At 36.6% G+C, this 25223-nt stretch overlaps 1 protein-coding gene across 1 annotated transcript in view; it reads left to right on the forward strand.

The window, feature by feature from the left end:
• RASA1 (RAS p21 protein activator (GTPase activating protein) 1) overlaps positions 1 to 25223 on the forward strand; it is a gene marked incomplete at its 5' end in the record, with an annotated part of 58022 nt that overhangs the window by 26000 nt on the left and 6799 nt on the right. The window contains 13 exons of the mRNA XM_009705530.1: positions 1334 to 1412; positions 3803 to 3923; positions 6143 to 6299; positions 8693 to 8780; positions 11483 to 11560; positions 12854 to 13011; positions 13537 to 13613; positions 18446 to 18618; positions 18771 to 18930; positions 19120 to 19262; positions 20015 to 20130; positions 21360 to 21446; positions 24282 to 24349. Coding sequence (XP_009703832.1) covers positions 1334 to 1412; positions 3803 to 3923; positions 6143 to 6299; positions 8693 to 8780; positions 11483 to 11560; positions 12854 to 13011; positions 13537 to 13613; positions 18446 to 18618; positions 18771 to 18930; positions 19120 to 19262; positions 20015 to 20130; positions 21360 to 21446; positions 24282 to 24349 — 1505 coding nt within the window. The remainder of the gene's footprint in view (positions 1 to 1333; positions 1413 to 3802; positions 3924 to 6142; positions 6300 to 8692; positions 8781 to 11482; positions 11561 to 12853; positions 13012 to 13536; positions 13614 to 18445; positions 18619 to 18770; positions 18931 to 19119; positions 19263 to 20014; positions 20131 to 21359; positions 21447 to 24281; positions 24350 to 25223) is intronic.

Here is a 25223-nt window from a genome sequence, read left to right on the forward strand (position 1 = left end):
TGCTGGCATTTTTAACCAAGGAAGGAGAGGAGGCATTGGCAGTCAAGGTATTCTTGATTTGATGAGTGAGAAAAATTATATAATGCTGTTTTACTTGTTAGAAGAAGTTGGCAGTAGCTGTTCAACCTGGAAGATATAATAACTGAGTCATTATTTTCTGTAGTGTGGCAAAGTTTAAATTTTTATGCAGAAAATGGCGTATGCAGATTGTATCTCAGTAAAAATTGAAATAAATTACTTGATTTCAGTAATACTGATGGAGAAACTAATGTCATTCTACATACCTGAAAAACAAAAATATTTGTGGGAAGATTAATTATTTTATCAAGCGTGCACTAGTTTATAGCTTTAGAATGAGAGAGAGAAAAGTGAACAAAGATGTCTTGCCATAGCTTTATTTAAAAGTTTTTGAGATTATTTTTACAGTATCAGGTATTGTTCCTGTGTTGGACACAACTGTATCCAGTTGTAACAGGTCGAAGATTTCATTGCTCCATGCCTTGTTGATGATCCTTGCACACACAGCAAAGCATGTGTGAAGTGAGAAGACACACTCAATATATTTCTGTTTTCTACTTAATTATTTGGTTCTTTTTTTAGGTTCATATTTTGCATGCGAATAATTAATTTATATTGATGTTCATGTTGCTGTTCTTTATTACAGTGTAAATTTCAGTAACTGCAAAAATAAGTTAAAGCAACTCCAATGCCTTGAATTTCAGCTTGTGTCTGTCAGTGCTTCCCTCCTGAGCCTTCCAAATGCAGTTGCAGACTGAGTCTGGTGATTAGAATGGATGCTTTGCTGTAGAGGAGTGCTACGGATTGTGCATTTAATCTAACAGGATAGCTCAGTGATTTCCAAGTATAATCTGTATAAGCTCTGCTACACACCTTTTCTGTTTTCTATTCCTGTCCTCCTTTCAATGAAATTGCTCTGCATTTGCAGTATCTACCGCTCCCTTTCCCTAGTTACTTTAGAACTTCAAAAATTATTGCTGATGAAATAGCAATTTTCAGCCTGGTTGGAGAGCTGGTAATGCTTATGTGCTACTTGAATGTAGAAAAAGCAGTGTCCTTATTTGGCATTTTAAGCAACTAATTAAAATGTTTTGCAGAGTTTAGAATTAATACATTCTGAATACAGTTTTGTGAACTTTCTTGACTTCAGTATATTAGTAAATTCTCATTGCTACAAATGAGATTATGATGTTTAACACTTGATTTTATTAAAACTTTGTGAGAAAGTTTTTTGTGGTTGTGTGGAAAAGCAAATTCTCAAACAGGAAAAACTAATCTGTTTAACATTTGAATCCTCTTTTTCTTATTGGAACAGTATTGCCGACATCATTGAGCACTATAGAAAAGAACAAATTGTTGAAGGATATTACCTTAAAGATCCTGTTCCAATGCAGGTAAGATTTTATCTCTGAGCATTTGTTGTTGAAGACACAGACCTCGTCATCATCAAATCAATTTATGCACTGAATTACAGCAGAGATACCAATGGTAGTTAAATAGCATCATCTCCAGTTTTAATTTTTCAGCTTCTATGTTTGTTTTGTTTTATCCTCAAATGCATTCACTTACTAAAGGTTGGCTTGTAGTAAACAGAAAATGTGGTAAGCTCTGCCTATCCTCTCAGGTGTTCATCTTCTGCTGTGTGCCCCTAGCTCTGGTCCCTGGTTCAACCATGCTGTGCCTTAGTCCCATGTTAGGGAGAACCAGGCTGCCCTCCCGTCTTCTGTGTCTGGGGTTTCTCTCCTCCCAGAGGAAACCTGTATGCGCAGAAAAGCTTCAGGGCTGATTGCAGGGCTTGTTCTGGAGTCCTCTTGCCTCATAGCAGAAATTCATCCTAAGAGACCACCAGTGATAAGCATACCACATCATCTAGTTTTTCATAAGCTTATGGCTAGTTATAAAGTACACACGTATATTTTTTTTCCCTCTGTGTTCCCAAACATTCCTGTTTCAGTGGCTAGAAATTTGCCTTTAATTTCCTCCCTAAATATCATACCCCTTTGTGAGAGCTGTCATATTAATATGAGAACATTTCTTGTATTCTCCATTAGTCAGCTCACTAAGATAAACCTACCAAAGCTGATCCTGTCCCTTTGTAGTGTTTTTGTTGCCCTGCTGCCCCCAATTTTGGTGCAAGCTCACCTTTCTTGAATGTGGTGGACCAGAGCAGTTTAGCGTACCATGTCATGGGAGCTGCTGTGACAAAAGTTAACTCCATCCCTACCAGACCCAGTACATTTTCATAGCCATATTATATCATGGCTCAGTACTCCTCTGAATGACTCAGCTGTTTAAGTTTCTTATTTTCTGATTTCATATGGTAAGTATCAACAGATGTAACTTTTATGTTGCACTAGTAGACTTACACCTTGATATTCTGATCTTTCCTATATTGCTAATTGTGTTATGTCATCTGTGCTTCCCAGTTGTTTGCTGCTCTTAACTCGCACTCAGTAATGTGGTTGGGACAAAAAGCAGCTATGAATCCTTAGGCTGCTCCTTAAAAGGCTTCACTAGTAACTTTCCTCATACTCCATCATTACTCTTGAATCACGGCACTAATTGGCTTCATTTTAGCTTTTTGCATATGCACCTACAGTTCCTGTATTAATAATCTTCTCTGCATTGAGTAATTTTCCACGTGAGACTACTTCAGATTCTTTTAACCTATTCAGATGTATTTGTGACTTCCTTTGTTTAAAAATTTAATGGTCAGTGGTGCAATTTATGTTCAGCTTTTTGTTATCTTCCTTCCATATACTACCATGCTCTATGTTTTTGAGGGGAAAAAAAATTCAAAAGTCTTGCATACTTCTAGGATCAGTGTGATTGACTTCCTGTGTCTAATATGAAAATTACTTAAAAATATTTGTCACTAGATCTGTTGTTTTGTGCACTGTTCCTTGCATAGTTATGTTATGGAGATTATCTTGGGCTCATAAACATCTGGATGTTGCTTCCATTGTAGATTCTGTAATTCCTGCTAGTATTAGCAAAGTATTTTTCATCTTGCTTTTGTCGTGTTGTTCAGAATCATAATTCTTGTAGATACATGGGCAGGAAGAAAAGTGGCATACTTAGTATGAGCCAGTTCATATGTTGCTTTGTATCTCAATGCCATTCTCACTGCTTGACAGTCTTACTTTTCATGTTTTCTTACAAGGTCAAACTTGGCTTGGCTTTTGGCCATTCTCATTTGTTACTTGTGTTTCCAGATCCTACAATTTTCTGTGTGAATTTATCCTTTTTCTGTTTCCTGTTTCTGCTTTTTTCTGTTGCTTTGAGTTCTACTCAATTAGGACATGTGAGTTCTAATGAGATTAATGAGGGACTGTGCAACTTTGAGTGAGTTGGTTTAGTTGTGATCTGCACCGTTCTTGTTGCTTCAGAGTTTATCCATGATTGCTCAGTCCCAAAAGCTTTGGTAGAAGACAGTTAGAAGCTAGATAAATCTTTACACACTTGCATAAATTTAACAGAAATCACAGTGAAAGATGCTGCTTTTTTTTTAATATGAAAAAGACACAGTGTTACTTTGTAAAAGTTGATCTGTATTGAAAATTTTTTTCTTCTGTCTTAGTTCTGGAAATACAGAAGTAGTTATATCACATTTCTAGCAAGGGTATTGTATGAAAAATTATATTGCTTTATTAAAATGCATGAGAGAACAATAGTAGTGAGTCGGTAGCATTCAGTAAGATGATCCTGGTTGCAGCTTCATAGTATGCAATTTTTTAATGGAAATTTCTGAGGTTAAAATATGGTTTTCTTATTTGTTTACCAGCACCAAGAACAAGTGCTTAATGATACAGTGGATGGAAAAGAAATCTACAATACAATTCGTCGGAAAACAAAGGATGCTTTTTATAAAAATATTGTCAAAAAAGGTTATCTTCTGAAAAAAAGTGAGTTATGTTTACTTCTATGAAATTTCCTAAAACCAATGCAGATATGGATCATAGTATCATGGAATATCTCAAGTTGGAAGACACCCATAAGGATCATTGAGTCCCACTCCCTGCTCCTCGCAGGACTACCTAAAACTAAACCATAGGACTAAGCATTGTCCAGATGCTCCTTGAACTCTGACAGGCTTGGTGTTGTGACCACTTACCTGGAGAGCACATTCCAGTGACTGACCACCCTCTCAATGACGAACCCTTTCCTAATGTCCAACCTGAACTTCCCCTGATGCAGCTTCATTCCATTTCCTCATGTCCTATTGCTGGTCACCAGGGAGAGGAGGTCAACACCTCCCCCTCCCCTGCCCCCCCTTGAGGAAGCTGTAGACTGCAGTGAGGTCATCCCTCAGCAATGAGGTCGTCCCTCAGCCGTCTCTTTGCCAAGCTGAATATGCATACTCAGTGAATTTAGTAAGGTAGCGGTACTAGAAGGGACAAAATTGAAGTGGACAAAAGGTCCTAGAAAGTGTGTCAAGAGTGTGAAAGATCTCTTTCCTTAGTAGTATATGAGTAGAACAACAGGATACATAAAATTACATGCAGTGTGAAAATGTTGATTGGCAATTGTTCTGAAAAAAGTCAGAGCACAGCACAAAAACTAGGCATCCTTGTTAAAGGTAGCGTTCAAACTCATTAAAGGAAGTATATTTTCATAAAAAGTGTTTATATTTAATATGGAACTCATTAAATTCTAGCTGAGTAGATTAGAGAACTAGAGTAGTATAAATCTGTGCATTTGTTGGAGAGCACAGCTGGTTTAATGTTGTTATTCCAAGTTAGGTCATATGTTTTAAATCTTAAATTTAAAACGTATATTCTGCTGTGCAAGATATATAGCAACATTGACACAGTCCAGATAATATACAATAAATATATTAAAAGCTGACTGCTTGACTCATCTCAATATAACCCCAAAGAATTGCCATGGAGCAAGCTTTCGAAGTTCTGAGTAAGTGAGTCCCTTACCAAGTGTTATATTTCTGCTTTTTACAAAATCAACATTAACGGACGCAGAAAAACTATCAATAATAAAATTTCTGCAAATGACAGAGACCATAACTAGAAAGGTAAGTTACAGATAGTAATCTGAATAGTGACCAAAAGTGAGAAAGAAGGTATGATTTTACATATAGCTAAATATAAAAGAGATGTTAAAAAAAACAAACTACCCAAAACTGTAGACCCTCTGAACAGAACAAGGAAAGCATCTTTTCTGTTGAGAAGGCCGATTCTGAGAGAAGGTGTAGTGGGATGTTGTAGAGTGAGGAATCAAGTACGAATGAATTTAAAACCTTTAGCTAAAAAAGATAATGAGATACTTTAAATATGGAAACTGGAGTAGTGAGTAGGTGTAGAGAAATGCACATAGCTGCATATGGAACAAATTCAATAAAATCACTCTTCCATCTAGAAGACAGAGCATAATAAGTAGATGTTAGATTTGTCTTTTCAGAACAGTGCTAGTACTTGTTTGTTGAGGCCCATGGTGGATTTATGATGCTCAAAGTGTAAAATTAAGTCTGAAAGTATTTTCTAAATGGTACTGTGACTTATGCATTAATTAATTGCAAAAAGTTCCTAATCCATTGTAGTTCAGAGAACATTTTCTCTGAAACAAGTGGAACTAGCCAAATTCTTAGATATGGTTGTGTTTGGGGCATGATTCTGATTTAAGTTCGCATATAATGTATTCCCGTTTCTGTTCTTCAGCTGTGCTGTTTAAGATACTTTAATGGAATCTGTTAAACATTGGCCAGAGTTTAGGAGTAACTTCCTCATGTTAAAAGTCTATTTCTTTAATTAAAATTGTAATAAATGGGATCCGCAGCATCATTATTTGCAAACATTGTAGATGCAGTCTTGACACTGACAGGATCTCACTGTGTAGGCAGCTCATATGCATTTGCTTAATCCTGTTGAAATTAATGAAAATGTGTAGAGAACCTTTTCCAACTCTACCTGCATCTGTGAAGAGGGTCTGGTTTTAGCCACATGTTGCATAAAATTGAGCATGTATACTGACATTATAACTTAAGTGTGATTACCTATATGTTGTTCTTCTGTTTGCAGTTTGACAAAAACTTTGCTTTTGTTTTCTTCATTTACAAAATTTACACTTTCTTTTAAACAGTATCGTAACTTTTTGCTTGACTCTTCTACAGGTAAAGGAAAGAGGTGGAAAAACTTGTACTTTATATTAGAGGGAAATGATGCCCAGCTTATTTATTTTGAAAGTGAAAAACGAGCCACAAAACCCAAAGGACTAATAGACCTTAGCGTGTGTTCCGTCTACGGAGTACATGACAGTTTGTTTGGCAGGTAGGATGCTGGCTTTTAATTCTCGTATGTGCAGCAGCAAAGTTGACTCTAGTTTGAGACATGTACAAGACATGGGCAATACGTCTCTAGCGAAGAAGTAGCCCTGGCTTGTATTGTAGCTCTTGATTCATACCGACAGTCTGTAGTTGGTGTGGATTGCAAGAGCATATGTCGACAGATGTGGGTGATGAATAGTAAGTTGTTTAGCCATGGCAACTTGATTGCTAGCAACTGTACATAAACTACTTCTACTTAGAAATTTCAAAATTTAGTATTAAAGTTTTATTGTGAAATAAGATGTGATGATGATTCGAGCTGTTTTGCGTTGTCATTTCTGAATATTGAGTACATTAATGGTTCTGTGTTTCATTTACAGACGTTAGAGATTATGAATGGAGGGTTTTAATCCTTTTGAACCAAAAATTGACAAGATAAAGAATTTTGTCAATTCCAAAAGATCTGCATTCTTTTGATAGATATTTGAAAGCTAACTTGCTTAGATGAAATCTCTAAGTACTTTTCTATTTAAGAACAAGTACTTCAGTTAGATTAGCCCAACTTAGTAGTAAGCTAGTTCATACAAGTCAACATCCTCAGAAGTTGTTTTTGCACAATTACTATATTCAGAGCTAATTTTCACACCAAATCTTATTTACTGTAATATTTTGGTATTCAAAATATGCCAACTGCAAGGGATGTGGTTATCAGCAAAGAAATTGAGAATCAAAAGTCTTTTGGATATCAATGGTAATTAACAAGAAAGAGTTTACATATTTGTTCATTGGTAGTTACAGAAAAACCTCCATCATCCTGTATTGTAATGTCCTATAGAAGAAATAAGTATACTGACTCTTACAAGTGTTAGATAGAAATTCTTGTTATCCCAGGGATGTTAATATTTATTAGAAAATGATATATAGTCAACTTCTAGTTACTTTTGTGAAAGAACTTAAAGAAAAATCCTTAAAATTAGTGGCATTTCTTACACTGTGAAGACCGGTGTTTTTGTTTGATCTGTTTGGCGTTTCTAAAAATCTTTTTATTTTGAAAAAATCTGTTAAATTAATGGAATGAGATATAGATAAAGAGTACCAGAACAGCAATAAAAAAATTACTGAAATGTTCCTTATGTAAGTTGGCAATTATGCAGGAAGCTTTGATACATATTGTAAACAAGGAACATTTTGGTTAACATCGACTGTCTCTTAAACAACTTTTAAGAAACACTGTGCTGTGGGTTAAAGGGTAGTTGGACAGTAAGTGGTACCAAGTGTGGATAGGAGGGCATGTATGTGGTTGCACTAGCTCAGGAAGCTGTTAGTGAGGAACTGTAGCTGAGACAAAGTTCCTCCTGCATTTTAAGTAGCTGGTAAAAACTGCCTTTGCCCTTTTCTGAGAAGTACAGTGAAGTCTGTAGCTTTGCATGGTTCTTTGGTGGCAGTGATTTAATTAGCCCCAGATCTGGCTACTTCTTGCTCTCCCCGACCTTTTCTACAGCATGGCCACAGAGTGCCATGGCAGCATTTCTCCAGGCTGTGAAATGAACGGGGGAACTGAAGACTGTGGAACTCCTTTGCACCTGAAGGAGGATCCTTCATGTAATGCTGGTTTTGGGAGAGCTAAATTTCCTTGAGCACAGTGTGGAAGGTCATGAGTGAATTTTGCACTTTAAATAGCTTGTAATTTAACAAAACAAAATATTTTTGATTGACTTCTTGGCAAATGAGTGGAGGTACACAAAATGGCCAGGACACTATGATTCTGTTTAAGGTTGTAGGGATTTGCGTCACATGCATTCAGTGATTAGTTTGTAATCCAGTACACATTTTATTGGTCATGAGGGCTGTGGGACACATTCAGGTAGGGGATTCCTTGTGTTAATATTGTTTCCTGAACTTCTGAAAGAACAAATCCTTAATGTATGATTAATTGGTTGGGAACTAGTGCTGAACCTCTACTCCTTTTAAAGTCTTTAGGAATAGTCCTTGTTGACAAGTCTTTTCCATTACCAGATGGCTATTTTTTGCCTTGACTGTAAGTCAGCATACATGCCTATTCAGTACAGACCATTCTAAAAGTTTCTCAATATTCTGAAACAAACCGGCTGTACTGAAGTGTGGTTTTCTTAAAATAATGTGATACATTCGAACTAAACTGCAGTTTTGAAGGACCTGAGAAATTTTCTAGTTGGAGTTCTTCCTCTTTCCATGTGTGTTAATGCTAGATGTATACAAACAAAAATTGATGTGATGTTCAATGCTCCTTACAGACAAACAGAAGAAATGTATTGGTTCAGTGTAAACTTTGTTTTGGCACAGATCAACAAGTGAAGGTATCTGTTGATATTATGAAGACTAATAAAACTTATGTTTTTTGTTTTGTTTATTTTTAAGGCCAAACTGTTTTCAGATAGTAGTTCAGCACTTTAGTGAAGAGCATTACATCTTTTACTTTGCAGGCGAAACTCCAGAACAAGCACAGGTGAGAGCTTTTGTTGGTAAATATAATTTAAGAAGTAATTTTTTGTCTTACAGTGTTTTATGATACTGCCCTTCTGAAACAGGAAGCAAGTGCATCACAAACAGGGGCTATGTCTGTATTAGCAGGTGTTATAATGGAGTAGTAGCACATCTGTAAGGGGAAAGTGTTGGTGCTGACAAACCAGCACCTACATTACCTGCACTTGGTTTTACTTTAGACTAGTTCCAGTCGAGTCCCATGGACTGAACTTCCATTATTTTCCATTGTGTGTTTCTCGAGAACATATTTTTTTTTGACATAGTTCAATTCAGAAGAATAATTTACTCTCCAGGACTTTTTTGTGTTATAAACCAGAGCATGGTAAGTGGGAGTTTTCCTTCAAAAGCATATTCCTGTTATAAACTGAAATGCTAATGCACATATGTGTGCCCAGTGACCAAAGTATATTGAACAGCTGCCTTTTGCAGTTATTTGGCCTGTCCATAAATCGGTGGTTGTTTGTAGGCTTGGGCCCTGATCATACGCAGAAAGTAATGTTTTCTGGCTTTAGTTGTTATCCTTTAGTTATTAGCTCTCTAGCGGTTCTGTTTGGTGACAAAGTATTGTAGATGTTGTAGGAGCCTAACTTTCTGAAATTCACTTACCAGCAGGAGCATATCTAAGATGAGACGATGTCCTTATTATTAAATTTACAGCTCTGAAAGTCCACAGCTCTGAAATACACCTTTTGCATCAGAAGTTAAGCTTTGCATTTGATTTTATTTGAATGGAATTAAAGCTGTTTAGAGCACTCATAGTAGATAGACTGCTATTCACCAGAGCATGAAGGCTGTATAAATTTAGTATTCTTCTTGTGCTGTGTATAAAGGACAGCACAAATTTTCCTGTTAAATTAATACAAATTATGAAAGTCACTGAGATCAGAATGACGTAGTGGCATTTATCACACAACTCTTAATGTACTGTCTTTGAGAAGCAGCATGCTGTGTAGTAATTGAGAATATACACATTAATTTCCACACTCACTACTGTACTTTCGTTTTTGTCACATTAGCAATGTCTTTTGTGTTCTAGAAATTAAAAGAATTAAGAATATGTAGAAGACAGAATATCCTGTCTTGTTGCCCGAACATTTGGTATAATCTGCTTTTGGTTTTGATCTGCTTAACAGGCTGTTCACTGCATTTATACAGAATACAGTTTGGGTTTTGTTGTTTGTTTTGTTTTGTTTTGTTTTTAAATAACATGGCTTTGGCCCAGGAAAGTTTATAGATGCTTCTCTTTTGAGAAGGTTCAGCTCTCTACTCTGTAGCACTTCATAGTAAGAAATAGAAAAATAGTCTTACTTGTACATTAAGGCTCTCTTATAATGTTGTAAATAAATATTAAAGCAGCGCCATCCTATGGACTGCATGTTGTCTTTGTGGTTTGTAGAAAACAGAAGCCAATGTAAAATGTAGGCTTACATACTAGTGTCACTGTGCTTACTGTGCACATTGTTCATTCTCACTACTGTAAGCTTTGGCATTAAGCAGAAAGGTTTTCCTGCTGTGAGTGAGTAGAGGCGTGCTATGCATCCAGGAAATATTTCTGTTAGAGTATTTAGGAGTCATTTGTTTCTTCGAGTGCTACTCCTTCTGAGAATAAGGAAACAAGCTACTGAAACTTCGTGATGCATAGCTGAACACTTTTGCATCTGTGGAGGGTTTTGAAAGCTGAAACTTGACTCGCAAAGTGGTCTAGCTGAGAGAAGCTGCAGGGTATGTTCCTATAATTTTAAAATGTGGAAGATATTGTGAAGGGTAAGATTGAAACAGTGTTGTGGGTTTTTTAATGACATTGTTAAATTGTACTTTGAGAATAGATGGTGGGTCTTTGAGATACAGACTTAAGAAGGCTGTTGGTAAAAACCTAAATTTTGTGCTTTGCAAGAGCTACACAGAATTCAGTGGTTGGGGGACAAAAACTAGAGAATGAGGCTATAACATATCTTCCAACTTCCAAAGGCCCCTTGTGAAACTTCTCTGTTAGCAAGTTTCTCCTGCTGCAGTGACTTTTTTCAGAGGTGGCCTGGCAAGTTGGCAGTGCCTCTTACCTTATTTGTTTTAAAAAAATAGACACAAAGGTTCTACAGTCAGTTTGGTGTTAGACAAGCTGTTTATTTCCTTGATCAAAATGGAATCCATCCATCCACTCTGCTGTACCAATTCGTGAGCAAAGTGGGGAATGTCGGATATATGCTCTGTGTTTCTCTGTTAATGTTTCAGTTTTTGTTTGAAGTATGCATGGTATTATGTCTGCCATACAGAAGTACTAGAGAGAATAACCAGAACAGTTTGGTTTGTAACTAATTTTCTCAGAAGCAAACAAGTTTTGCTTCATTTTAGATATAATTTGTAATTTCATGTAATATTACTAGACTGGAAAATTGGTAAAGTTCACACTGTATATCCATTAGTAATGCTTTGTTATTTCTAAAGAGAAGAGGGTTCAGATTTGCAAATCCTTTATTAGGTTTTGCTCAGTAAAGATAAGAATTTTGCTTTAATATTGAAACTTGCATACTTTGGAATTGCAAAAAACTTAGGTTTTGCCACGCTAAAAGGAAAACTTCAGATTCACTTTTTAGATATGTGTGTTCCACTGCAAGAAGCTGTATCTGACTTTGGTTTATTACACTATTCTGTATCCTTTTCTCATAGGACTGGATGAAAGCTCTGCAGATGTTTTGCAGTTTAAGAAAAACCAGTCCAGGAACATCAAATAAACGTCTACGTCAGGTGAAGCTGATGATATGGGGTTGGCAGTGCATGTGGAGGAGTTTTTTGTCTCCTTGTTGCAAAACGATACTGATAAATCTCATAAATTTTCCTTTCAACAGTAGTAAATCTTGCATGTACTTACTTTCCTTTTTGGAGTTATGCAGTACCCTTGTGAAACCAACCAGAATGACTTAGACTTTGTTATAAAACATACACATGAAACTATACATAAAAGCCGGAATGGCTTTAGGCAATTTGCATGTGCTTTGCTAGGTATTATTTTCTGACTACATTTGAATAACAGTTTAAAGGAAGTAGGCGTTTGTATCGTCTTAACTTTTCACATTTACCACATATGGGAAACTTTACAAATTTGACATTTGACATGTAAACAAAATACTCGTTTAGCTATTATTATTCATTTTCAGTAGCAAATACATGCTGAACCATTCTGGTGGCTTAATTTCTCTTGGCCTTTTGAAAGTGCTGTGTTTGCCAGAATTTCCTCAGAGGTAGAGGACAGATAATCATAAATGGTTAAGTCTGTAATGGTTGGACAATAACAGGCGAATACTTCAAGAATTCCTGATATTTTTGAGTGTTAGGAACATTGAGTGCAGTTGTTTTAACAGACAGCAGAGAAAGGAATAAAATAGGATGTTTTCCAGGATGCACAGCTATTCTGTAATTAACATTAAAGATGTTTAGATACTTCTGAATAAATGAACTAAATTAGGTGAATTCACAGATAAAGTGGCAGGTGAAACTGGGGGCTTCAAGCTGCAAAAGCAAAGCAAAACCAGTGAAATCTGAAATAGTTCTTTACTTCAAAAAGCGAAGAAAATGCTCATCTACATAAAGGAATAGCATATAACATGTTGCACAAGGGAATTTTATGTAATCTGTTAGGAAAGCACCACATAAGCCATTGTGTTTGAATGGTCCACAGCTCTTATGCAAGGTGCCAATCTTTGATTTCAGTAAAATTTTCTGTAAATAGAAAAGTTAGTATTTTGAAATCCTAATACCTCAAAGACAATTTTAAAAGAAGAAAACAAGATGCCTTAGAGACATGGGGCTGGAGGTTTGTTTTCAGTAATTTTTTGAATTACTCTTGTTTTGTCACGGGTGGCTCTTAAATTGTTGTTTCATTACTCCTGTTCCTTGCTCTTCTTATTAGGAAATTTTAGTTTATGTTCAGTATTCATGTATAAACATTAAGCCTCTTCACAGAGGATAAAAAATAATTCATTCATGTGTTTGATATTTCTATTTTAGCAACAAAAAGTAAATTTTGTGTATTTTTTTTAGGTCAGCAGTCTCATTTTGCATGTAGAAGAAGCTCATACGCTCCCAGTAAAGCATTTTACTAATCCGTATTGTACCATCTACCTGAACAGTGTCCAGGTAGCAAAAACACACATCAGGGAGGGGCAGAACCCTGTGTGGTCAGAAGAATTTGTCTTTGAGTAAGTCTTAATCTTCTTGAATTACTGAGTTTCACTTGTAAGTTGCATTGCATTTAAGATTCTTAACACTATGTACTGTTTTGCATATGCTTTTTAAAAATCATAGAATCATAGAATAGTTTGGTTGGAAGGGACCTTACAGACCGTCTAGTTCCAGCCCCCTGCCATAGGCAGGGACACCTTCCACCAGACCAGGTTGCTCAAAACCCCATCCAACCTGGCCTTGAACACTCCCAGGGAGGCACCCTGTACAACTTCTCTGGGCAACCTGTGCCAGTGCCTCACCACTCTCACAGTGTGAAGAATTTCTTCCTTGTATGGAAATTGTACTCTATGTGTGTTTATACAGCAGCAACCTTTCAGCCAAATTCTGCATGGGCACAATTTTCTGTAGGCATCTAAATATCTTTGTCAATATAAGTGTCTTTGGCTGATAATGAGAACTCAGGATTGAAATGAGTTTAGAATAAGCTTAAATGCCAGCCAAGTGTAGTATTAATTGAGGCTTTCTGTCTTTTCTCCTAGTGATCTTTCATCTGATATTAATAGATTTGAGATAAGTCTTAGTAACAAAACAAAGAAAAGTAAAGATCCAGATATATGTAAGTATTTTTCTGTAAAAGATGCATAAATATTACAGCAATGGATACTTTGTGTGGTTTTCATTACTCTTGTCAAACACTGTCACAAGAGAAGTATATTTTTATGCTCACAATACTGCTGTGTTTGTATGTCTTGGATGTCTAGTACTGGCTTTCCATTAATGGTTTTACAATCAGAACCTGCATGGGTTTTAGTAATAAAATGCACAGTAATATAGTCCTGTGTCTCTGATGGCTTTCCTAGCTCTGCTGTAGAGTAGCCATTGTGTTATGCAATGGCTGTACTTACCAAAAAGCAAGACGAAAGGGAAGCTGTCACTATTAACCTGCTCCATAAAATGCTAAGTTCTACAGAGTTTTAAGTCTGATTGCATGGAATTCCTTTTCAGGTTTTTTGTTGCTTCCAGTGAGAAAGAGAAAAGGAGGAAAGGTGTTGCACTTTAATCATGAAAATTTTTTATTTATATATTTATTTTAAATCTTGGTGGTCTCTGAACAAAATTTGCTGTATTTTATTTCCATTTTACCTCACCTGTTGACTTTCTTTCTATCACTCTTGGGCTTAAACCTGAAGTTACCTCAGTATCACTTTGAATGGGAAAGGTTCCATATTTTCCTCTGCCTTTTACAGAAGTTCAAAGAACTTGTTTTTCTTGTGTTACCCAGACAGCTGCTTCTTTAGCTGTACTTTTGTTTCTGTTCCAGCAAATTAACAGCAAGCTGGTAAGATCTGTCAGCTTTCTGGAAAAGAAGGGGTTTGAAGAACATGGATTCTGAGCTCTTAGATAGAAAAAAAAATTTTTTTTTTTTTTTTAGTGTAGCTCTCTTCCCACACAATGTGGTTTTAGGGTTTTTTTCCCTCTTATTCAAGGTATCTTGTTTCCCACTGTACTTGTTCTGGAGCAACTTCAGCCCACCACCTCCTCTTTGATGCCTGCAGGGCAGGACGCGCTTCCCGCCCCCTTCAATTTCTTCCAAGATTTTTGTTTCTCCATTGTGTTCAGAGCTGTCTGTTCCAAAGCCTGTCTGAGTATTTATAATCTACTGCAGTTGTTTTCAGTTTGCATATATGGAGTTACTGGCCTGTTACATATGCCTCAGTGCTAATTTCTTGGGTTTCTTTTCTTTTTTTTTTTTTTTTTTAAGATTTATAGGGAAACCTTGGCCAAAGTAGGAGAACTACTACTCATTTTGAATGCTCTTGCAGAACCTAATTCCATTTCAAACCTCTTTCTCCTTCCCCTGACTAGAAAACTTTCTGCATAGCAGTGGGAAAAAAGATACATTCCCTCTGATAGACAAAAGGGCTCTAATTGCAGTTGTGGCCATGTTCTTGCACTGTTTTTCTATCCATTTAAGCTGGAAAACTCATTAGCTAGCTACACCAAAGCTCTGGTTAGTAAAAGAATCTTTAAAAGGATAATTCTTGAATGGAGTACCTCAGTAACTTCCTTAAAAGTGTTTTTGTAGTTTCCTTCTCTCTGTCCAGATTAAAGAGGTTGTGTTGGCTTTGGATGCATCCAGCTGATGGGAGGGGACAGAAGGTTTCCTTGTCTTTCCTTGTCTTTCCTTGTCAGGAGCAGGGTTGGCTGAGTTTCCTGGTTGCAGTTAGGTACACTCTTACAGCATAACCCAACAGTCATTTCATTTTGGGATAAGGATTAGACTAAGTCAACTTGAATGAACACATATCTCCGCTTACATCCCCAGCCCTATTAAATATGTGAAGTTGGGGTTGGGGGGGGGGAAATGACATAAACCAGACCTTACCTAACATATGTATGTGCTGTGTTGCCTGAATAACCCTTGAAATCTTCAAAAACAAGAGAATTGGTTCCTTTCCTGAATGAACATTCTCCTTTTCAGCCACAGCTGTTAGATGTAGACTGTTACGAAGTGGGAGTCATGTGAAGCTGGTGCTATTCATCTTCCCAGTTAATTAGGTTGTCAGCTTTTCTGCTTGCTTTTTCCCACCATGTAATGCAGATTGAAGGCCCAAAACTCTGTTATTGGTCTTACTGCTTTATTTCTTTCATCATAACTCACAGAAGTTAAATGCCAAAATGATACTAGCATGAAGGCTATTTTTTCACTATTTTAAAATATTTCCCGAGTTTTCAAGTCTTTGGCTTTGAAGTTTGCCTGTTATGAGTATTCCATAATTATTTTAGTATTTTTGTTTTTAAAAAGTATTTCAAATAGTCAAAAATGATATTAAACAGTTTAGTATCAATCCTGTTTAAGTTTTTCTTTGTTTCTCTAACTGTAAATTGCTTAAGAATTTATTAAAAGAAATATATATAATATGGCTTGAAAAAAGTAAATCCCTAGAATTTATTAGTAGACTTCACCTGCTCCTACTGCGAACTGGGATGGTCAGGTATGATTAGACAGTTGAAATAGTAAATCTCCTGGGACGGTACCACACAGTGTTGAACTGGAGTTGAAGTTTTGTTTTGTTTTAGCACTATTATAGTTGGTTCATTTCAAATTAGTTCATGTTGCAAAAGAAACATTTTTATAATGGAAACAGTCACCTCATGCAGGCAAATCCATAGAGCAAAGTATTTACCAATGTCTTTCCTTTCATGCACAGTTATTATTTGCAGTAGTGCCAAAGCTTGTTTTTGAAATGGATGGCTGAGATTATAGGAGGATGGGCTCTGCTAACGTGGCAGTGTGTGGTGGCTGAAAAAGGCAGGATTTAGTATGTCCATGTATTGAGCAGTTTCGTTTTTCTCAAGATTTCAAATGGCTTTTATCCTGAATCAGTAATTAGAGATTTTTTAGGGTTTTTTTTTTTGATGACTTCATTTTGTTTGGGCAGGGTTCATTTGTAGTCTGAGGACTGGAACGTTTGAACCACTTTTCACTTTGATTCCCAGGTTATAATTACTAATAATCAAAATACAATCCTGTTACTAAAAATTATGCCCAAGGTTTCGTTAGCAAATAAACCATTTAGAAACCTCAGTCTTTTTTTTTTTTTTGTACTAGTGTTCATCATGTAAAATACTGTGATTCTTTTTGGGTCAAGATAGTTGTAAAGAGAATTCTTACCTGTTTCTGGAGAGCAGAGATCAGCTCTTACTTGTTTTGATGATTTTCTGTGTATTAGTTTCTCTTTTAAAATGTGCTAGATTGCAAAGTGTAAATATGCTGAATTCTTCAGCTAATAGCAGACTGTTACTGAAGGTAGTCTACTAATTCAGTGTAAGCTGCTAAATGGGAAAAAGTCTTGTTCTTTTAAAGTTATTGAATATAAATTATGGTAGCAAGTGTTTTGCAGTCCTTGTACAGATATTTCTGTTCTGAGCTTTTTTTTTTAATATCAAAGCAAGATTATAGTATTTATATTATAGCTATGAAGTGATACTATAACCACAGGGAAAAATTAAATCATAAGTTTATTCTAGATTCTGTATTTCAGTCACCATTCCTCTCACTGAGGTACACGTGCCTTACCTGTGTGAGCAAAATAAGAAGAATTGCTTAGTTGCAAGTACAGGAGCTTTGATGCTGGGGAGAAATACTCCAGGAAAGTTAATTGGTTATCTGGTCTAAAGACATAGTCCCATCTACACTGGTGATACATAGCAGGTGATGATGAACTGTTTTTCACACTACTTGACTGATTTGAATGCATAACCTTACATCAGTTTATCAACTCCAGAGAATGTGAAATAGGCAACAGGAACGTGCTGAAGTGAGCATTATAAATGTGATGTTTTTCTGTTCCAGTACCAAATGATATCCTGCTATGTATTGGAACACTGAGGAAGTCTGGAACTGTTGGCAATTTCTGCAAGGCAGTGTGGTGGATGGGTTTTGCAGAAATGTAGAAAAAACAAAAACTCCTGATTTTGTTGGTTTTTTGTGTGGGTTTTTTTTTTCCTAATGTGAGAAACTTAAAAGCAGATCTCATTGAGAGACCTGGAAAGAGAGGATGTTGACAGATCCAGACAAGCTAAATGTGAAACTTTAACTGGGGATACCTCTTGGAATGTGGTGGGTGTTTCACAGGCACAGTACCTTTGCAAGTGCCTGGGCCCTTTCTGTGCAAAGTATCTCCCTTCAGGAGCACACATGCCTGCTCTGAATGGGCCTGTGCTCCCACTGCTGCAGCTTCCTAGCCAGTTGCTGGGCCAGACTTCAGCTGTAGTCCAGGTCGTTGCTTGGCAATTTCAAGGTACCAGCACCACTGAAAGGTGAATTAATGATTTGGCCATTCTTAGTTGACTTTCGTCATTATCTAGGCAGCAAATTGCTTGGGGAGACTTTTTTACATAATTTGCATAAACTGTTGCAGCCTTTACCTGGGAGTTAGTGTGAAAGAAATACATATGGCAGTGTTTGGGAAAGCCATAGCGACACTATAATAATAAATAGTGTCCTGACCACTTGTTACTTAAGTGGTCCAGGAGCAGACCTGATGGTGGTATCTGCCCAAGGCTGGAAAGAGGACAGGGAATTCTGAACACTTTATGTATTTTTAGTTTCTGGCTGCTACCTGGATTTGTAGGGTAGCACGATTTTACTCATTACTTGGGTGTTACAAAGAAAACTGTGTCAATATCCATGCGGCATTTTTGAATGTATATGTATACATTCTTTACAGTATGCTGTTTATTTATTCTTCAGTTTACAGGAGTCTGTTAAACCAGTGAAGAGAGAATCTGTCAATATATTGATGGCAAAAATCTTAATTACTCTTAGTAGTAGTCTTTTGCTGAAACAAGATGACATGTGCTGAAAATAAACTCTTTTTTTATTTAATAGTAGCACTCTTTTGATGGAGATAACTCACTCGAACAATGCTTTTTCTCCTTAAGTGTTTATGCGTTGCCAATTAAGCCGGTTACAAAAAGGACATGCAACAGATGAGTGGTTTCAACTCAGTTCCCATGTACCGTTAAAGGGTATTGAGCCAGGATCTTTGCGTGTTCGAGCACGATATTCTATGGAGAAGATCATGCCAGAAGAGGAGTACAACGAGTTTAAAGAGGTATGAATTTTTTTGACTTGTTTGAGACAGATCTCAGTAGTATTTATGGTGACATCTATATATCACTACGGATGTATGGTATCAGTTTTTCCAAAGCTGTAATACGTTAGGAGAAGCTTCTGAATATTTTTGAAATTCTGTTTTTCTTTCAGCTTATACTCCAGAAGGAACTTCATGTAGTCTATGCCTTATCACATGTTTGTGGACAGGATAGAACACTGTTGGCTGGCATTTTACTGAAGATTTTTCTTCATGAAAAGCTTGAGTCCTTGTTGTTACGAACACTAAATGACAGGGAGATAAGCATGGAAGGTACTGCACTAAATTACACTAAAGTTTACTGGAATTCTGGACGGGTGGGGCGGGAAGGGCTTCATCACTTTCCTTTTTTTTCTCCTCCTTTAGTTACAATGTCTATCAAATGTAAACACAGCACATTTTTCCTCTGCTTTTTGTTGTCCCATTTTCTCAACTTTTCACTTTGCTGTCTTTTTTTTTCAGATGAAGCTACTACCTTATTTCGTGCCACCACGTTAGCAAGTACACTTATGGAGCAGTATATGAAAGCCACAGCAACAAGTTTTGTTCACCATGCACTGAAAGACTCTATATTAAAGATAATGGAGAGCAAGCAGTCCTGTGAGGTGATACCTTGAACTATGTTTTTAAACATTTTGGTTTATTGACACAATTATCTATCTACTGTTGTTATGATTTATGTTTGCATTAAATATTAGCTTCAGAGACATTTATTATTCTCTCAGAACTAAAATTCGTTTACATGAGAAATACAGGAACTGAACTCATTAAGAGATTTATTTTTTCCCCTTAGATTTTGGCTTTGGACAAGATTCATAGTAGAACTTTTAAAGTTTTTTAATTAAAATTTCTTTAAATGATCTGTTTATTCTTTATCAGTTGTAGACTGTTCTGTAGCAGTAACTGAAGTTCCTAACCTAAGTAACTTCTGGTAAACTCAAGATATCATAGAAGGCAATGTCTGAACTTCAGTTTTAATCTAAAACTTCCTGATATTGAATGATTGTTACTGATCCTAAAACTGTTTTTAAAATGAACCTCCTAACATCTGTGTTAAAGTTAATTGTGGAAAGGATAGGAATCCTCAGAAATTTGGATTGAGAGAGACAAAAAGGTTGTGCAGATGGATGGTGGTGAATATCTGAGCTCTTAAAAGCTTAGTGTATTAGAACTTAAAACCATTGCTTCATCATGTTGTCTGACTAGCCATTGAAACAGACTTGTGAGTTCTGTAAGAGCTCTGTACAGCACCAGAATATTTAATTTACTTTGAAGTAGTATTCAGTGTAATATTATGAAATTATATATGTAGTTCTAGTAAGGAGAGGAAACATAATCTTTTTCTCTTTTGTTATAGTTAAATCCCTCAAAGTTAGAAAAAAATGAAGATGTAAACACTAACTTGGCACATCTACTCAGTATACTTTCAGAATTGGTGGAGAAGATATTCATGGCTGCAGAGATATTGCCTCCGTAAGTTTTCACTTTTCTGTTCAGATTTGTATTTGAAAATTCCTCTTTGTGTGAATTACATTGGACCTTAATATGATGTTTGTACTGGTTCATCTTCTGCTAATCAGTCATAAGACTGATGTCTTTAGAGTTGCTGTATGCACACAGAGGAGGGGGAAAAAAAAAGACTTTCAGAAATTAATAATGCTTTTTCCAAAAGCCTCTGGCTAGCACACATGCTTTTCTTTGAAGAAGACACTACTAGACCCAAGAGCTCAGGGAAAGAAAAATAATAAAAATAATCAATCTCATATTTCCACAGAAAGGTACAAGACAGTAGTAGGTAGTTAACAGACAATTATATATCTTTAGGTTGATTACAAATTCTTTCCAGCTCTCCTCCTCTGAGAAAGAGATGGAATTATTAACAGCATATTAAAAATACAAGCAAGTAGTAGTAGAATGATACATTTCTATGATCACTTCTGTCTACCTGGGAAATGCAGAGGTTATATTTTCTTTTCCTCTGTTTTAATTGGTAAAATAACTTGTTTTCATAGTTTAGATTTGAACCGTCTAATAAAAAGCGGATACTACTAACAGCTTTCTTCTTTCTATGTCAGTAGCTATTGAAGTCTACAAAATCCTCAATTTTGAGATTGCAGAGTAGCACAGAAGTGTTTCTTTTGCGTTAGTGCTGGCGAGGTTGGCATTAAAATTTGAACTTCTTTTAAGTGTATGATGCAGCTCTCACCATTTTCTGAAATACACAACAACATTCCCATTTTTTTATGGGAGAGGACTGCTGCTGTGGTTGCCTAACTTTTAAACTTCTAACCCTCATTTATGGAAAGAATAGTTGTTGTTTAGTTAAGAACAAAAAAATTTTAAAAAATCAAACCATCAAAATTGTCTTTTTTAAAAGGAAATGCTACTTAAGAAACAGGAAACAGTTATAAAACATTTAATGCACATGAGAATAATCACTAAATTGCATATAGAATTGAGTATTAATGAAAGTTTTTCCTTGCTATTTATAAATTTACTTTTAATATAAATTTAGAAATTTAGAAATTGACTATTTATAAATTTATTAACTTTAAACTTTAACTAAGAGTTAATTTATATTTAAAGCTTATGTCTAAATCATAAATGTGTGATCAAGGAGGAGGTTGATCTGGATCCTTTCTGATCAGCTGTTTCAATTCTGTAAGTTTAATGGAAGGCGTAATTAGCTACTATTTTTGCAGGACATTGAGATATATTTATGGGTGCCTACAGAAGTCTGTTCAAAACAAGTGGCCAGCTAACACCACCATGAGAACCAGAGTTGTTAGGTAAGTTACTTGTCAATTTATTCTGAAAGTAATCTTTTCAAGTCTTGTTAAAGACATACTTCAGTGTGCTTCTCTGTTTCTTTCAGTGACAAAACTGTATAGTACTTACATAGGTTACAGCAACATTTAAGATATTTACAATGCTGAGGCATGATATCCCAATTAAGGATTATGAGCTTGTTAGAGTCTTAATCATGTTCTTAGAGCCTTGCCACAGTAAGATAATGTAATACAGAGGTCAGTATAGCTTTACTTAAGAGTTTTAACTTCAAATTTACTTGTGTTTTGTCAAGTTATACAAACTAATCTAAGATAACAATTTCCTTTTTCATGCTGGGAAAGAAAAACTTCTCTCAAAGCAATAGTTAACCTTTGTGATACCTGTAGAGAGCAGTAACCTCTGAAGATCATGTTCCTTTCATGTGCTACCTGGGAGGACTGTGCCTTTACCCAGGGACTCCTATGTAGTGTGTGTTCATTGCTGGAGAAATCTTAACATGGTTTAAGGTCCATGCCCTTTAAAATGCAGACCCAACATAGTAAGGAGTCTAATACCTTCTCATAAAGACAATTGGACTGTTGTTAGATTTCACTGAGGTACTGTCTGTGTTGGGATATATAGTTTTCTGCATCAGGAAGGCTCCCGGTCGTTGGTGTTAGGTTGCTGGTTCTGATCACTCTGAATCAACTCTCTGCATTGATTTCCAAAAACATGTAATTCTATGCTGTCCCAGTTTTGTTTCATTTCTCTGCTCCAGCCCGATCATGTTGAAACATTCCAGAGTGCCTCTAAAAATGTTGCAGGAGGTTACTGAACCTGGCTCCTCTGAATTTGCACCAGCCAAAAAAACTCCAATGTGTATTCATAAACCCGTGCGATACACAAGTTCTTCCTCGACCACTGTCCATTGCCAGTGCAGGTCAAACAAAAATCTTTGACAAAGATGTGGCCTTGACACTGTTTTTCTAAATGCTACTGGGGGTTTTAAGGGTATCAGAGCCACATCTTTCCCTTTTTGTGGTGTTGGGCAGTCATATGATTTGCTGAGGGTAATCTCCCATGAAGGGAGTCTTTCAGAGGATTCGTCTTTGGCCTATGTTTATCATTTTGACACCAGAAGCCTCATGTCATCCAGGGTACCATGCAGGGGCATTGCCTTCAAATGGAGGCTAATCTTACTGTGAGAGCCCCTCTTACTTCAAGGGACTGACCTACTGGAAGGCTGTAGAGCTCAGCAGTGAAGACCATCTCTCTTTCTGTTCCGCCCCAGCTCCAGAGAAAATGATGTGGCTTTCCCTAGTGGACACAACTCGCATTCAGGGTTTTCCAGAGGTCTCCACTGGATGTGATAAATATTGAATCCTTTGCTCTTATGATGTTAGTCTTCACAAGTGGATACAAGTGATTCTTCTCTAGAGTCAGAGTTTCATAGCCTTCAGTGATGATTGTTCTCTTTTTTGCCCTAGTTTTGGTCCAAGAATGATTAAATATTCAGAGGCAGACGGACAGTTTTTAGATGTCTGCGTATCTCTCCTACTATATCAGTCAGAAGGTGCTGCCATTTCTCCCTGATCATGAAACCCCCATGTAGATATTGACTCATTCTTAATTTAGGCAGGTTGCCCAGAGTAAGAAGCACCGGATCTTCTGCATCAGCAAGGTCCATGCTAGATTCATACCTGATTGGCCTTCAACTTTGAGCACTTTAAAGAGGAATTGGTGTGTATGCCGTGACTTCAAAATTGATTACTTCCTCATAGCTTTAAATTCACACCATAGAAAGTATTTTAGCTTCACAGATGGCCAAGAACCGTTGTCTTACCAGCTCATAATTCGTGGTTCTTGGAGAAGTCAGAAACATCTGGAACAGTATGTATTAGGTGTCTTGGGCATATGGAAGGTGTGTTAACCTCACTACTATGTATGTCATTTTCAAGTAAGGTGGACATTACCATCACTGTGTACTTATTAACAGGGAAGTAGTGTAAGGTCCCCTTCCTTCTTTTGTAAGTGGTCAGGCTTTGGTACTGCTGTAGTAAAAACCAGTTTGCTGGTAGTGTCCAAGCACTCTGAAAAAAATTAAAGATGATTTAGATTGCTTTAGTTGGTCCATATGTCACTTCATTGTATAGCAATTAGCCAGAATTGAGGTTAACCAGAGGTGAATGTTTTTTACTTCTGCTGTTAACAGAAAGTTAGATTTTTCTCATGCTACTGAAGGCTATTCTGGGTTTCTGTTGAATGAGTTCCTAGTTCTGCAGTCAAAACACAGCACTTTTTTTCCAGCTTTCTAGATGGCAGTGATTACTTCATGGAAGAAAGTAGCAGATCCCTTATTATTTTTCTACTGTAGCATAGTGTCATCAGGATATGGATTGGCTTAAGCTGACCTAAGGCTGTGTTCCTGCAAAAAGAAACGTTCCCTTTGCCCTCCTCCTTACATTGGCTTGGGGGAGCCAGTGGCAGCAGGATGGATGCCTTGCAGTGGCAGATGATGGAAAACCTTTGGGAGGTCAGAGACCAGGGGCTGCTCCTTTTTGAAGCCAGTCTGGTCTGAGATTGGCTTCAGTATGACTTTGCAATTAAGTTCTTCCCACATGGTTTCAACAGTTCACCTTAATTGGGAAATCAGTATGCCTATTCTTTCAGCTTTTATCATAATTGAAGTCATAGCATAGTATTCTTAATTTGTTAATGTGTTCACAGAGCGCAGGTTGATTGGTTGGTGTCTGTCTCAAAAAGATTCCATGCTAACTTGAATCCTTAAAGACTACGCAATTTTACATTAATTCTCTAATTTTATTGAACAAAATACAATTTTCTTCCCGTTTCAGTGGCTTTGTTTTTCTTCGACTGATTTGTCCTGCTATCCTGAACCCAAGGATGTTTAATATCATCTCAGGTGACTATATGCTTCAGATTGAATTCATACTTTATACAGTAGTAGGCATGAAATTACTGTAGTGTCTAATGTAGCGAAATACAAAGTTTTTTTGAACGCTGGATCCGAAGTCATGTTATCCATGTCACATGACTGATTTCTCCATAAGGCAGCCAACGTATCCTTTTCACTTTTAAAGGTTAGATTGTGGTTATCCCCAACGTCATTTTAAAGTCCAGAAAAACATGCATTGTTGTATTTAATAATACAATTTCAAGTCAAAAGTGTAGAATACATTCTAGCAGTGTGAAAAACGTGTGTGATCTTCACATGTCATTTTGAATACAATGCAATGCTGAGGTTAATGGCTGAAATTCAGTATCATCTCTTAAATGAACAAGATTTATAAAGTTGAAAATGTGTCTGCAGAGCTTGGAATATGATTATGCACCTAGAAAACTTGCTTGAATAACTTGTTTGAACCTCCTGCTTAGATAGCTTCCAGCCATTGGAGAAATGTATTTTGACTCATTAAGTACAGTCGGTCTCAAATATGGAATCTTAAAGATGAGAGAGGGGTGGCGTTTAGAAAGAGTGGGTTGTGCAGACTTGAGATGGTAATTGTGGTTGACTCTTTAAGTCTTTATATGGCCTTTAAGTCTTTATATATGGCCTTTAGCCATATATAGGAGAGTTCTATGGGCTTGCCTCAGTGAATGTTCTCACCACATAAAGTCTTACCCTGTTTTTTGATGCTCTCTTGGTAGAGTGCATCTATGGTAATTAACTAAAACAGCATCAGGGAACATTCCTGTTTGCAAGGCCAGGATTGCAGATCTGCTGTACAGGCCTGTGGCACGGTGCTGGGTGGCATCAGATTGCGTTCTCCCAGATA

Source organism: Cariama cristata, unplaced genomic scaffold (assembly GCF_000690535.1).
Source record: "Cariama cristata isolate BGI_N322 unplaced genomic scaffold, ASM69053v1 scaffold3318, whole genome shotgun sequence".
NCBI lineage: Eukaryota > Metazoa > Chordata > Aves > Cariamiformes > Cariamidae > Cariama > Cariama cristata.